At 38.1% G+C, this 15,522-nt stretch overlaps 1 protein-coding gene across 4 annotated transcripts in view; it reads left to right on the forward strand.

The window, feature by feature from the left end:
* RAP1GDS1 (Rap1 GTPase-GDP dissociation stimulator 1) overlaps positions 1-15,522 on the forward strand; it is a 92,614-nt gene that overhangs the window by 44,345 nt on the left and 32,747 nt on the right. For 2 of the 4 annotated variants that reach the window (XM_054633286.2, XM_054633287.2), the window contains exons 3-4: positions 2,833-2,955; positions 7,916-8,041. In XM_054633286.2, coding sequence (XP_054489261.1) covers positions 2,833-2,955; positions 7,916-8,041 — 249 coding nt within the window. The remainder of the gene's footprint in view (positions 1-2,832; positions 2,956-7,915; positions 8,042-15,522) is intronic. The other 2 variants (XM_077177094.1, XM_077177095.1) reach the window with 1 other exon arrangement.

The raw sequence follows: 15,522 nt of genomic DNA on the forward strand, positions 1-15,522 counted from the left end.
AAAACTCCAGAAAGATTGTTTCCTGTAACAAAAATATATCTGCTAATAACATGTGACTTGTGAAATTAATTTGTATATTACAGCACATTCTTTTTTTTTTCCCAACTTCTTTATTAGAACTTTAATATGATGAACACAAAATCCCTGGGAAAAAATGGAGGGTTTTTTTTGCAGATACTAAACAGAGTAATGTACACGAGGATGGAAGAGTAATTTTCCTGGCACATTCTCTTCAGATGCCTTATATGGAAGATCTACTATAAACTACTTGCAAAGATTTAGTGTCATACTGTCATCTCTCTATTTTGAAACTGAATTAATTTTTATATTACACCAAGTGTAAATTGCATGTGTTCTGCAGAGGAAGAGCAGTGCTTACGTAGACTTGGAGTAGACAAGCTGAAGCACCCTGTGGCATTTTTTACACCTAAGGCAATTCCTGGCAAAAATGCCTCAGAGAGCACTGTGGGCTGTTAGTAGTAATTCTTCTGCCTGATGCCAGAGTAATGTGCTTTTCCTCAAAATAATCATGCTTGAGCACTCACCCGGGGTAGAGTAGAGGTAGGGTGTTCGGCACTCACTGCTGGTCTAATTAATCCATCTTCCCTCTTTTATGACTAGCGAAAGTTTGACATTGATACCCAACTGACTAAGAAGAAACATTAGGATTTTGGTTTGAAGGGATGAGTGAGTATATGTAGGTGTGCCTCCCCTACTGCTTCAGAGTAGGAATAAGTCACTGGTCCGTTTTCATCTGTGTGATCCCAGGTAATTGATTTCCCAGTTTCTGAGAGGTCTGTTAGGCCTGTGCTTTTATGGTGCTCACTTGCTTTTCTTAATAAAATAAATCAGGGTGTATCTGCTGCACACAACTTGCCTGGAGAAGCATTTAATTTTATTTCCCCACTTCTTGCAGGATATATTTAGTTCTACTTATGTAATTTATGCTTTGCACAGTAATGAGTCCATCAAACTACAGACCAAGAAAATAGGACTGGATACTGTATATCTCAGAAACATGACAGGAGAAAATGCATTAATGTCTTCTGCCTACTAAAACACATTCACACATATCCATATTTTGCATTTTGAATTCTGTACTTCAAGTTTTGAACTTAAGGGAGAGAGAAGCTCTTCCTTAACAGACATCTAAGATGTCTGGGCTAGTCTTTAGTCCTGATATGACTTTTCTGAATTTAGACTTTCATTTTGTGTGCCTATATCCACTGGAAAATATTGCTACTAAGTATATGCTACATGTCAGAGTTTATAAGAGCTTTCAAATAAGCCATAAGCTCCTTTACATTTTATCTTCTGAGAGGTTTTTTTCAGGGTATTTCAAAAATTGCAGTTAACTGGATTGCAAGCAGGTTAATAATAATTAGCACTTACATTATGCATGAGATGCTGAGATTACTCTTTACTGATGCCTAATCTGTTTATATCAGATGTCATGACTGACATACTGTAGCTGAGTGGTCCTAGCCAAACACCAACATCCCAAATTAGAATTATATACAGAAATGGGAGGCATAACTGCAGTCCAGACTACAAGTTCTCTGTTTTCAGTCTGTTTTCTGTCATGTAGACATAACCAGCTCTCGACACTGAAGCATGTACATACTCTGTGCAAGCCACAAAACCCATGGGAGTCACCTCTGCCAGGCTTGTGCTGGCTTCTGTTCAGGGGCAGCTTGAGTGGATCTCTCCCAGTCTCAGAGGCAGCAGAGTGGTCCTGGGGCTGCCACAAATCAAATTCAATTGCAGTTCTGAGAGTGGGGAAAGGAAAGAAGAGAAGAGGGAGGGTGGCATGTTATTATAAATTTACAGGTGAAGCACAGCCAAAGAGTGGTTGCATACAGCATTTAGATGGATTTGTTTTGCTTTGCAAAAGTCATCAATTGGAGCATCTGTAAACTCTGAAGAATGCAAATAACTTCCCTTATAAATGGCTTAAGAAGTCATGCTGCTTTCTAAAATGATAACTGCCATCTAGTTGTACTGTGTGTCACACTAATAGGCCATGTGTCACACTCAAATAGGCCATTTTTAAAAGCGTTAGCAAAATATGTCATAGCATCTAGTAGCTTCTCTTTAACTGCAGTTGAATAAAGTTGTTTTTCAGTTTGTTACAGAGCATTGCTGTTGGCCAGCAATATTAGGTGGGCCCCTGTTAGGGAGCAGCTGCACAATTCCTCTTACTACATACAGAAAGGGGAAAGCTTTTGTCACAAATCTTTGATACCAACTACAGGAAATCAGTGTTTTTCCCTTTCCCTTCTACTGAGTCTATACTGGAGCCACTCAGAAACAGACTAACATAGAAGATATTTTAGTGAGTGTAAGAGGAGTCTACAACCAGGATCATCTTAGCTCTCCCTCTTCTCCAGTTTCTGATTCCTACATTGCATTAAGCTGTACCCTAAACTGTAAGAGCTTTCCCCATCATTCCTTGAACATTTCCAATAATTCATCTCTTCAAAGAGTCATTCCTTGACTTTTACATAATCCCTTTACCTGCTGCATGTCACTTTATGACCTTTACTCTTACAGTCTCTCCAGTATTTTCCCCATGTAAGCATGAGTATGTATCTGTATATACTTACATAGCAGTCACCTTATAAAGGTCAATTGATTAGAAATGGCAAAGTATTAAGTTCTATGAGTACATCAGATAAAACAAGTATGGTAAGTGAACTAACAGTTGGCTTCTTACATGGGAAATAATGGCTATCATAATAACTTTTGAGAAGACTTCCCTTCTGCTTTCCTTTCTGTTCTTCCCCAAAGCAATTTGATGTACAAGTCATTTTTGTGTGATGTGTTTTTCAGATATGGAGACAAGTGAAAAAATCCAGAAAAGTGGAGTTCTTCAGGTGTTCGCGAGTCTGTTGATGCCACAATCTTCCTGCACAGCAAAAGTAGCTAACATCATAGCAGAAGTAGCCAGAAATGGTGAGGTTTTCTACAAGAACTTTTCTGCTGGAACATCTTCAGTTTTTCACCTCACTTGTCAGTATGTTTTACTTCATTTATGTTTTTCATTTTATAGATTAGACACCTTTCATGTCCCTCCCTTTCACTCTTTTTGTTTTGTCTAATTTTTTTTCTGTACTTTTTAATACAATCAGAACAGCAGTTGGCTGCTGGAATTTCTCTTACTTTCATTCTGTTTAGTTTTTGAGACAGTAATGTAATTTATTGGACAGAAATAGCTGACCACTGATGAAATGCATTTCTATATGCAAAGCATGTAGAAAAAGAGACGTGCACAATGTGTACAGCCAGTTGTGCATAGGGTTATAGCAGCAGCATCTATACAAGTGGTTAAGGGACAGTAGATAATTTCTTTGGTCTGAGATTTGTCCTAAGATTATAACCCTTATGAGTCTTTCATACCACATTGAAACCAATTAGTCCTGCCTGAAGAGCATTTTATGTGTTAGAGTCCAAAGTCACAGATAAGAATCAGCTCCATTTTGGTATGTATTATATACATAGGCTACATAATACAACATCAGAGGTAATCAAAAAACTATTTCAATTTTTCTTTAGACAGGATTATCTTGCTCACCCAATACCTGTGTATATTCAGCCCAAAAGAATGGCCTCATACCTGCAAGCAGACACTATGGGCAGACCCTGTGATGAGGGTAGAGGACATTTGTGGCTGACTTTTCTTACTCCTGGACTTGCTGCTGTCACAGCTGAAGAGGCACAGATTCCATTTTGAACTTTCTTTTACCACAGGCTAGAGAGAGAAAAGTAGACTGTTACTTACCTGCTGTCCTGGAAGCCTCATCCCTCTCCCTTTGTAAACTCTCATGTTGATGCCCCTTCAGGGAAAGGGCTACATTTTTGTTGACTGCTTTCACATTCCATTTCCACCTTTTTCTGAGGAATCACAAACTACAGCTTCTTACTGATACCCCAAGGTGACCTCCACCCAATTTACTGGTTTTAAGACAGAGTTATATATGGTTATTCAGAAACAACACAAATGAGAAAAGAAAAGAGATATGTTTAGTTTTTAAATGTTAAAATTATTTAGATAAAGAGGCAATAAAATAATAAAATATGTATACATAGAAATTTAAATTTAGAAATGTTTCAGAATGATAGAGATTTAGGCAAATATATCATGGGTTTTTTTCTGTACTTAGTGAATTCATAATAAGTCTTTTTAGAACAACACTGTCAACCATATGTCCTCACAGTTGGTCCTTTTAGCTCCTACCCAAGAAGGGAAAAGTTAAGAATAAAATCAATGCTCACAATAGCTAAACTGATTACTATGTATTGTTTCTGCAAAGATTCCCTTACAGAGCATTTTAGCCAGTATCTGAAATCACACATGAAATGTCTGAATAATTTCTAATGTGTCCTTTTGCCTGACAGCTTTTAAACTGATGAATTATGTACACTCTCAGAAAAGCTGGCATTTTACCTGGTTCATCATACAAAATAGCTTTTGTCTTTTCCTTAGAGTCATTAGCAGGTGTAACTGGGACCTCAGCCCAGATTAAAGTGAAGGTATTCAGAAATTATTTAAGGTCCCAGTGCTTTCAAGACTGAGATCATCTGGGTATTTCTCATTGGTTTCTAACTTCATTGAAACAGTTGCTTAAGCAGGATAGGAGAGAATACCTCATTTGAATTCTGTTGTTTTCCTTGTTTTATTGCATAAAACAAAGAGTTTAATGCTTATATTGTACCTGTTTTCAACAAACTTTAGGCCACTTTGAGAAATTTGTGTTCAATGGATAGTAGGCATTAAACTTGTTTCCTAAGTGTTCGTGTCATGCAGTACTGCCAGAACTTGGAGCAGAGACTGTGATTTTGGGTGTTACAGATACAACAGCATCTTTTCCTTCCCCACTTCTTGTTTTCCTCTTACATTCCCCTCATCTGATCATATGCATACCCATCTGATCACATCAAATCTCTCTACTTGCCTTGGCAGCTTTGTCGTGTTTCATCTTTTCACCTCTTCATGCTCTTGCTGTTTCACCTCCTCTGCTCACATGACTCTTCCTCCTCCCAGCTTGAGCTCATATTTGTTTCTTCTATTTTAAACACCCAGACATACAAAACTCCCTTTAGTCACTCATGTCTCTCTAGCTACAGCTATTTGCCTTTCAACTGTGAGCATCATGAAGGCTCAGATGAACTTGTTACATAGAGTTTCTCTCTCCACCGTAGACCTTTTAAACCCTCTTCCAAGGTTTTTAGTCTTGTCTTCTTTGCCAGATGCAGGAATGAGAGAACATCATCTTCACAGTCTGTAATACTACAACACAATTACATTTCACTTTCAAAATCTTGTCCTTCTTTTGGTTTATGTTACTCTGTTCTCAGTGGTTCTTCTCTTAAATTATTAGCGATTCTTTGCTGTTTTCTTCCAAGGATCTGCTTCACTTCTCTCCCAGTTTAGTTGAAAGCTTTTAAAGACTCTATTCTCAATTACTTTCTCACTCTTCTATTACTTCTGTGTAGTATCAGCTGCAAAAGTAGGTGCAGTTACCACATCTGTTTCACAGATCTATTTTGATACATATGGCACCGTTTCTTTTACTTCTTGCTCTTACATGACCTCGATAAATACAAGTTTGCTCAGCGATTGACCAATGATTTTGTTGCTGCAAAAGCTTCCACTCACTCCAAATGGAGGGAGGGTAAAGGAGGGGTTTCTTACTCCTTTTCAGCACGTGAGGAAGAACGTAAACAAACAGCAGAACAGACTGAGACCTCTCAGTATTTTGGGAGAGAACAAGTTTCATTTTCTGATACAGACTAGGAAAAAAATATCCACCTGACTTTGATGATGTAGAGACTATGGTAAGTTAGTGGGTGTAAAGGAAAGTGATGCAGGGATAGCTGAGGAACAGGGAAGTTTTTACAGGCAATTGAGAGGAAGAGGCTGAGGGAACAGAGCAGACAGAGGAAGAAACTAAATACATCTAATAAATAAACATTGCAATGAAGTTGAAAGTGGGCGATAAATATACTGAATGTTACTAGGACATGGCAAGACCAGTTTTAAAGACCAGATGTATCTGATATTTGTTTTGTTCATTACAATGGATACTATCACCATCTATCACACTATAGCATCTAGCCACAGTTCTAAAATGTTACAGTACCTTGGGAAGGTGGGTTAATTGTGCTCACATCTATCTTTTCTTGGACCTGTGTAAGTGTACAGATATTGCTGATTCTTCTTAACTGTGTGTTGATTGTATCAGAGTCATATCATCACATGATCATTGCTTACCTCCGACAATTCTTTAGCTAAAATAACACTGCAAGATTAAATACAAAAGAGACTAGATTTTGTAGTTACCAAAACATCAAAGAACATTGTAATAGGTGCAACAAAGAGAGTATTTGAGAAGATGTATTTGTACTTCAAGCATTGTATGAAATCTCTGAGTTATTGGCATGAGGAATTCTGTTGATCCAGAATCAGAAAAATTTTCTCATCTGTTTTTAGGGGGATTGTACACCCTAGTTCATTCTGTCTCATAGATGATTAAGTTACACAAAGGTTAACTGACTCTGAAAGATCCAATATTGTTTAGGATCAGAAAGAGACATATCTTGCCCCTCTACTCGGCCCTGGTGAGGCTGCATCCTGATTAGTGTCGTGTTTTGGGCTCTTCTGTACAAGAGAGTCCTGGAGCAGGTCCAGCAGAGGCTACAAGGGTGACAGGAAACTGGAGCATCTGTTACAAGGAAAGGCTGAGGGAGCTGGGTCTGTTCAGCCTTGAGAAGAGATGACAGAGAGACAGAGAGGGGACCTTAGCAATGTCTGAGGAAGAACTTCTTTATTGTATGGGTGACCAAGCACTGCAACAGATTGCCCAGAGGGGTTGTGGAGTCTCTTTCACTGCAGATATCCAAGAACCATCTGGATGCAATCCTACGTCCTGTGCTCTGGAATGACCCTGCTTAAGCAGGAAGGTTAGACCAGATGAGCCATTGCAGTGCCTTCCAATCTTATCCACTCTGTGATTCTGTGATAATTTGCAGTTCAGAGCAAATCAAAAATATATTGACCATTTGCCTTACAATACTACATCTCTAAAGGGTGCTCTTTAGTAAACTGTGAAATAACACTGGTGTTATCAGGTGGTTCCTTCTATAAACCACCTTTTTAAAATGTGCAGCACAGTGTCTGCCTGGCTGTATCTCCTTCTGCAGAACTGCCATTTATGTCTCTGACACCAGGATAGTTCTCTATGACTTGCACAGATGTAAAATAATTCTTTGGTTCTCTGTGGTAAAGCAGGAAGGAAGGGCAGAGAGCTTCCCAGTGGATGGGTCCTCTATCTTTCCTCCCATGATGGGTATCTGTTAGATTGTGGAAAGCCACAGGCCTTTGGGCTCACATAAACTCTTGTATTTCTCATTCTGTTTTTCTGTTCTTTTCTTCACCTTTGAAATAAAAGCCTGTTACTGAGCTTTTTTTTTTTTAATCTCTTGAAGCAAAAGCTTTTCTGGAATTCTAATTAAGGCAATAGAGAGTAAAAAATGCTGCTCTAGAATACTAGTTTTAAGTAATCTTTTGTGTTATTTAGAAATTCTAGTTTATGTTGAATTTGTTGTGAATTCACTTTTCTTTGCAGCACTTCTTTGTGATGCTAAAAATATGCTTAGTCTGATCTATGCTAAATTAGTTTCCATGGAAGTCAATTAATGCCCTTAATTCCTTCTAAATTAGCAAATAATGGAAAGAATTAAGCCCAAATCCTGACTTGGGCTTATTCTCTAGAAACTTACATGAGAATTTACACTGTTTGTCTGTGCGTGTGTTTAAGGCACACAAAAGGCCCAGTTGCCAGGCCAGTGTAGCTGGAATTGATGGGATTGGGAATAGCTGGCCTGGCGTTAAGAGGCTTTGCTTTATTTGCAGAATTCATGCGGAACCCCTGTGTGGATGCTGGGCTGATCCCTCCCTTGGTGCAGCTGTTAAACTGCAAAGACCAGGAAGTTTTGCTTCAAACAGGACGTGCCCTGGGCAATATATGCTACGATAGCCGTGAGTGTTGAAATCTGCTCTATTTTGTACTTGCTCTTGTTGAAGGGAGGGGAGTGTTTTGGTGTTCTGTATATTGTGTGCTGCAGGGTCATTTTCCTCTTTTCTTGGTTTTTATTTACCCCATGATTCTTCTGATTGGATGAGAAAATTGAACATCACACTTGCATAATGCTTTTGTGACAGAAAGATTAAAACATGTTTTCAATATTGTAATACAACTGGATATAAAATAGAAAGGTTTTCTGATCCTGGATTTGGTTTTTTGGGTTTTTTTTTTTCAAACATAGCTAACTGGGTTTTTAAGGAGCAGATGCTACATATGCAGAGGCACTGAACAGTTAATTTTTCCTCAGACAGAATGTGTTGGAATGGAACAGAGTCAGAATGAACACTCATATTCTAACCAGTCTCAAATCTGTGCAGAGCTGCATATGTGGCTGAAATGATGCCTGAGTTATGTTGCTGATTCTCAAAATCCTTACGTGGCCAATCAGTTGCTCCAGGATTACATATTTGTATTTTTGGTAGTCAAGGGCGGGGAGGGGGGCGACGACGGGGACACATTGGTTAGGCTTTTTAGCTTTTTATGGGCACAATAAATTTTTACAATGAGAAGCAATGGAAATTTGAAATGCAAGTGTGACTGCATGTGCTGATTACATGCATAGATTCGTCATCTGCAAAACCAAACCAGCGGTTGCAGCGTTTTGAAAATGCAGCCTCATTATCCCTCACTTCAAAATTTTGAAAAAAACCTGTGCACAATAAATATGGTGCAGAAGCAGACACACCAGGAACATGTTGCACATGAAGGAATTATGGATGTCTGCAGATGGGAAGTGAGATGAAATTGTAAAATCATTTTGTTACCCTGAGAGTTAGTGACTTATTTTATATGGTGAGAATTTTTCTGCATGCTATGTTTACCAAAAGTTCTGCTGTATGAATACTGACTGTAACCTTTCTCCTTGCTATGTTTTTCATCTGAGTTTGAAAATTTACATTTTATGTTGTTCTAAATTACCTTGCCTTTAAACTCAGGGAAGTTAATCCTATATTGGCATTTCCAGTTACAGACAACTACTGCTTGAGGATGTTAATGTATAATTCTTTCGTTTAGGCTTTTTTTTAAGGTGACCAATCAGCTGAACAGCTGCTTCCCAATGGAAACTTCACAAAGAATCGGTTAAGCTTCCTATAACATAATTTATTTACTATATTCTGTTTCAGGATTATATATGAGATCAAGATCACTGTCAGGTGCACTGGTTTATTTCATATAAGTAAAATCTATGTAATTGTTCATGTCGTTATTGTTCATCCCACATTTTTTCATGAAACACAATAACGGCACATAGAAATGGTTTTGTAGCGTCAGGTTTTATGTGGACGCTACTGGCTTTTACATTGCAGAATTTATCCTGTACAGAAAACTGTATTACTCACTTTGTGTTATCCTTCTGTGGAGCAAAGCTAGCACTGATAAAATCTACAGTAGGCAGTGCTGTGTTCTGTGTGCCATGTGTTGTCGTGCTCCTGTGGGAGGACAGTCACTACCTTCCCTGTGTATGTGAATAAAATTAATGAGTAAAGTGTAATAAAATGTGACAAAAATCAAGGTTAGCATATTGGATTTGAGTGGAAGAGACTATTTACAGTGCTTAGTTATCACATCCATCCTATCTGACATTTGCTGTTAACTTAATGTGTAATTATTAAATATTTATGCATTCTATCCTAAATTTTTCTTTAGGACTTAATACTTTCACTATGCTTATTACTAGAAAATATAGTATATTTCAGCTTCTTACTATTGGTTTTCCCTAACAAGGAGATATAAAGTATAACAAAGATGTGGAAGCTGGTAGTTCTTAATAAAAATGCAACATATTCATAGTATTTTTTTTTCCAATTGAGACAAAAGCATCTGTTACCCTTCTGGTAATTGTGGTTTGTATAAGAACTTTAAATACATCAGTAACTAGATTTTTCCAATTACATTAACTTTTTTTTTTCAGTGCTACTGGCCATGTTACTATAACATGCAGCAATGAGGAATATCTCCGTGTCCTAAATCAATGTTAGGCTGAGCCTATGCAATAAAGTCCATATTGGCTCATGATGGCTCATAGCAGCATTTCTTTATATTGAAAGCCCAGTTGTCCTGTATTTCATCCCAGGAAGCATGGATCACTTTGTTTAGTGACAGCTTGTGCCAGAGTGGGTTAATCAGGTCTCTATTTCTGAGAGGAGTTGGCATGGTGCAGGATGAAAGTTGTGGGACAAACAGCTGCTTCTGCAGGGAAATCCCCTTAAAACTGGCCTTGAAGAGGAGAAGGATGGCCTGAATTGTTTTTCCAAAGGAAAATGGCAGTGGTTCCTCAGTGTTCACAGATCCCAGAGCTGCTGCATGAAGGCAAGACTATTTCCTAAGTTCAGGAGTGGCTACTCCTAGAACACAGCTACCATGGAAAGGTAATTCATGACTAAGTGCCAATGCTGAAAGAGATTTAGTACCTTTCACGAGTTAAAGGTGAATTACACCTGGACAAAGACCTCATTGAAAAGATTCATTTCCTCACAGAAAACATGATATGAAAACCTGTTGACTTGCTGATAGATTTTCTTGTTTATTGTTTGGGGTAGACCTGTTATTGTCTGGGTGCTCACATGTGTTAGCCCTCAAAACCCTACTTAATTACCTATTTAAACATGGGAGAAAATACAGAGAATTAAATGCATTACATAAACAGTTAAAGAGGAAAAAATAGGTCAAACTTTTACCAAGCAGTCTTGAGAGCATCCTTTTTAAAGTATTTGTTTTGAAGAAATCTGTGTTATGTGAATCTCTGAACATCAAGAATACAAGCAAATATAATTGAAAAGCAAGGTAGAAGGAAGCTTTGTTAGTATTGATGAGGTTGTGGTCTCCCAGCCTTCCTCTTGTATGCAGAGATACAAGAAACAGTTGAGGCAGATAAAAAGATTTTAAGTCAGAAGTAATGAATTGCAGACTGTCAGAAGCAACTGTATGCAGATTGTTCAGTGCAGCTCTACAGTTTAAGAACAGATACATTACTGCATGTTCCTGTACAGCCTGTAATTGTTCTAGACACTTTATCTAGTAAATGCCACATAACACCTCAGACCTCAAATTTTCATCAAAGCAGAAAGTGCAAACTAAAAAAATGGAGGCGTGATCTCTCCTCCCTCCTGCTTTCTCTCCCATTGTATCTACAGCCTGTACCAAGTACAGTTGCTTGTACTTCCAAATTCCCACACAACAGAATCCTTGGCCTCATTCATGGGCAGAATTTTATCAGACCTATATTATTAGGTGCAAAGCTCCTAGCCCATTCTTTCCTTTTAACCACCAGTTATGTGGTTTTGCTTATAATCAAAGTTCAATTCTTAGGAATTGTTCAGTCAGAGCATAACAGCTATCCTAGCTGCTTCACCACTCTTTATTCATGAGTCAAACTACAGGTACCTTTCTAGTGTCTGTCTTTTCCATCCCCTCCTGTCGTTCCTCCCAGTGCTGCTTTTTTAGGAAGTTTGCCCTTTAAGGGATATTACAGAGGTACAGATGTTATAAATAATGGATACCTCCCAAACTCTTCTAAGTTCTCCCTGCACCTTGGCTCCACATGCAATGTAAAGATCTCATCTCCATTTTTTGAAAAGGTTATGTTCAATATGGTTCTTGCTGCAAAAAGCAATGTGTTAAGTCAGTGCAGAATGGCTAATTCTGCTGTAGATAAAGCCTAAGAATTATTTGCTACCATCAGCTCTGGCCATTGGGGTATTAAGTTAAAGCAAAGCATTATCCAAATCGCGCCTCCTGATCACGTAATGAACACCCTGGTGATTAGTACACCCTTCAGCTCTCTCTGGTGGCTTTTTTCACAGTAGGCTGGAAGAGTCTGGTGACTGGTCTCATGTGGCTGATCAAGTGCATGGGGGACAGGGAAACTGAGACTACAGTTTTCAACTTAGGCCTACTTTCTTGCAAGACCAACAAAACAATGTGGGAGAAAGAGAAAACCTGTCTGTAGCCAGGTCTCTCTCCTACTCTGACACCCCCCACACCAGTGCAGTTTGTCTAGGTGAAAGATCAGGCCAATCAAATAAGTTTTATCAAGAATTTTAGTGGATGATGATGCTATATTAAATTAGTAGTATTTTCTTAGCAAATAATAGCCTCACAATATTTTTTATCATGAAGTTTGCAATGCACATACTATCCTAATCTCAGTTATCTTTGCACAGGTAACTTGTTAAATACTTCAGTTCTGAAGTGATTGACAAACTATTTTTCTGTGTTTTTATATAGCACTGTGCACATGATAGAGGCTGCCATACTTATGCTATAAAAGTGATAATCTAAGAGGAAGTGAAAGGCTGGGATATTTAGGGCCTGACTCAGAAGCCATACAAACTAGAGGGAGGCATTCTGATTGACTTCAGTTGCGATTAGATTAAGCTCTTACCCATTAGAAAATATTTCCTTCTTGCTGTTTAGAGCATTCACATATTCTGAAAGCTAGCAAAGGAAATTAAGCTCTCCATATATCTTGTAATGGAAATGAAAAATTTCCCATTCTGTCCTTCCATAATATACATATTAATGGTAGTGTTTAGAGACCTTGTGTAATCCAGAAATTACTTCTTTTTGTACCACAGCCTTGTTTCTTCATGAAACCGCCAGCTTGGGTACATGTTCTTAGCAACCATACTTGGTATGTAAGCATCTTATACAGCTGGAAAGAAGCTAAAAATGCCAGCCCATTCTGTATCTCCTCTGACAGCTGCTTATCTACCTTTCTCAGCAGGAGATTTATTGGGTCCTTTTCTCATTTCCCAAGCTGTATATTTCTTTGTTATCTATGCAGTCTTACTTGTATTGATGGCAAGCCTCCTAGCTGAATTTCAGCTACGTGGCCTTTCACATAAAACCAGATCCCTCTTCATCTCAGCCTCAACGCCAGAACATGAACATTTTATCACATCTTGTTAAAAAGATCTTATACATGCTATAAATTCCATAACCTCAGCTGCCTATTTTATAAGAATGTACAGATCTCTTGCAGAGATCTGGTACAAAAGACTAAGTACAAAAATAAGAAACAGCTCAATTGTACAGTTGTGTTCTCTCAGGAGATGCGATTAATTTCAGATCTACAGGAGAAAATCAGACACTTTAAAATAAAACATACTGGAAAGAAGTCAAAATCAGTTTTCTTCAAAAAATGGCATAACCTTTTTCATTAACATATGGAAAACCAGCAGAATCCTACAACACAACTGATGTAGATAATGGTACACTACTGGCTAATCATTTTTATGAAGGTCACCCTGATTCATGCAGCTAGGCAGCATCTTAGCACGATTTTTCACTTATCATTGTACTAGATCCTAGCAAATGCACATGCCACCTACTAAGCTGTTTCCCAAGAAATATCAAGAAATCAAGACCACAGTCTTTAAATTGTTGCTTGAAAACTGAGTGTTTTGCTTGCAGAGAATTCAAATTCAAGGTTTTGACTGTACAGTAATAGTGCTTTACCTTTAGCATTACCATAGCATTTTTACTTCAGAGGTCCTTGATAGTGCAGGTTTTTCTCCAAGGCTCTGCACACAAGTATTGCATCAGCTGGAAACTAGAGTGTATGTATGCCAACATATACTTCCTCCATAATATAGAGTTCTTGCTAGCAATTAATCATGAATGTTCTTAGGAAGCTGTTAAACAATAGTATTCCATCTTCTTATTTTACAGCTGGCCTAAATGGAATCAGAATGGTGAGGAAATCTTTCTAGATCATCAGAAAAAAGACATTTGAGAGGTGATGCAAAACGTAATGAGTTCTCAGGCTAGGGTCCTCCTAGGCTTCATGATTTGGGACAAATAGCACTGACCCCACACCTAGGACTTGCCTTAGCTGTTTGTAGATCCCAGATCCACTTATTACTTTTTCAATTCTTGGAATAATTGTCCTTCTTTTTCTAGCAGGGAAAGAAAAGTACCCTGGTAGAATCCACAAACATGCTTTATGCTTGATTCTTTTGCTTTTGTTTTATTTTCTCCTTCTTGGGCTTTTCCCAACCTATTCCAAATCCCCATGGGTTTCACACTTTCTGGGAGGACAGCTCCTCTGGCTGCTTTGATGGAGACCCACAGCTCATTTGGGCTCCTTTCAGTAGCAGCCAGCAGCACACCCCTGTTCTACACCATGACTGTGACCATGCCATTCTCACTTCACACCCTTCCTCTTGGAGAGTTTGAAGCTGACAGACAACATTGCACTGCAGGCCTGGGAGTAGGAATTCTAAATAAATTGTGATGTGTGGGTCTATTCTGTTAATAGCAAGAGATTCTATAAATGCTTTTTTTCCAGTGTAGAAAAACTGCCTGCTGTTTTACTGTGTAATTGGGTTCCATGATTTATTTTGTGCTGTATGAAATACTAAGATGGCTTCAGCTCTGACTTACTCTCATAAACCTAGAGTAATTTGTTTGACTGCAATGGAATTACTAAGGAGTTTCATAGAGTTATAAAATCAACTGAAGAGTCTGCTGTAAGCATATTGTATATGAAAAGGAAGGCAAAGCTACATTCAGCTTTGAGGACCTTTACCTGACTTCAGTATATCTACATAGAACATTCTCTTCTTCTCTAAGTTGGCTTCTTTAATTTCAAACAGAATTCGGTAGCAATAATTACTACATTTTAATTACACACTGAAGTATCCTTGGAATCCAGAGCAAATTATTTGCCAATACTGTGTAGTAGTGTTGTATGTCTTGTTGCTGATAAAAACATTTCTGCTGCTGTATTAGAATATCAGATCCACTAGTAGCATTTGACTGGAACTAAAGTATTGAAGTCTTGAGCAGTAAATTCATCACTGTTCTTTTGTCTGAAATAAGAAACAAATTACTTTTCTTGTATTAATATGACATAAGAGGAATATGACTAAGAAGCAAATGTTAATGAATTCTGGTCTTGAATCCAGCTTGCATTTGACTGCTACCTCAGCACAGCATTAGGGAGATTTCAATACCTGCACACTTACCTTTCCCTTCAAATGTTCTGCCAAGCTCCTGACTCTGTAGACAAAAGAAATCATGAAAGAGATTACGGCTTGATGGCACTGATATCCTGTGGTCCACACATTGAACATATTATGAAGAGTCTACCAAAAATATCCCTAGATTTCTGTTTGGATACATTTAAAAATTGTATTTGTTTGTTAGTATAAACTAATTGCATAAGAGGGCCAATACACTGCTGCATCAGTTGTCATCAGCCAAAAAAATTGCTGGCAACAGTTTTATCCAAAAAGATCAACTCTGCCTATTTTCAGTCCTCGAAGGGGCTGTATTAAAAGATAATGTTCTCCTAGTTTACTGTTTACATATGTATTATTTTAGCAATTATTCTAAAAGAATAACTTATCAAACAGCACCTTCAATGCTT

The sequence above is a fragment of the Agelaius phoeniceus genome, chromosome 4, assembly GCF_051311805.1.
Source record: "Agelaius phoeniceus isolate bAgePho1 chromosome 4, bAgePho1.hap1, whole genome shotgun sequence".
Lineage (NCBI taxonomy): Eukaryota > Metazoa > Chordata > Aves > Passeriformes > Icteridae > Agelaius > Agelaius phoeniceus.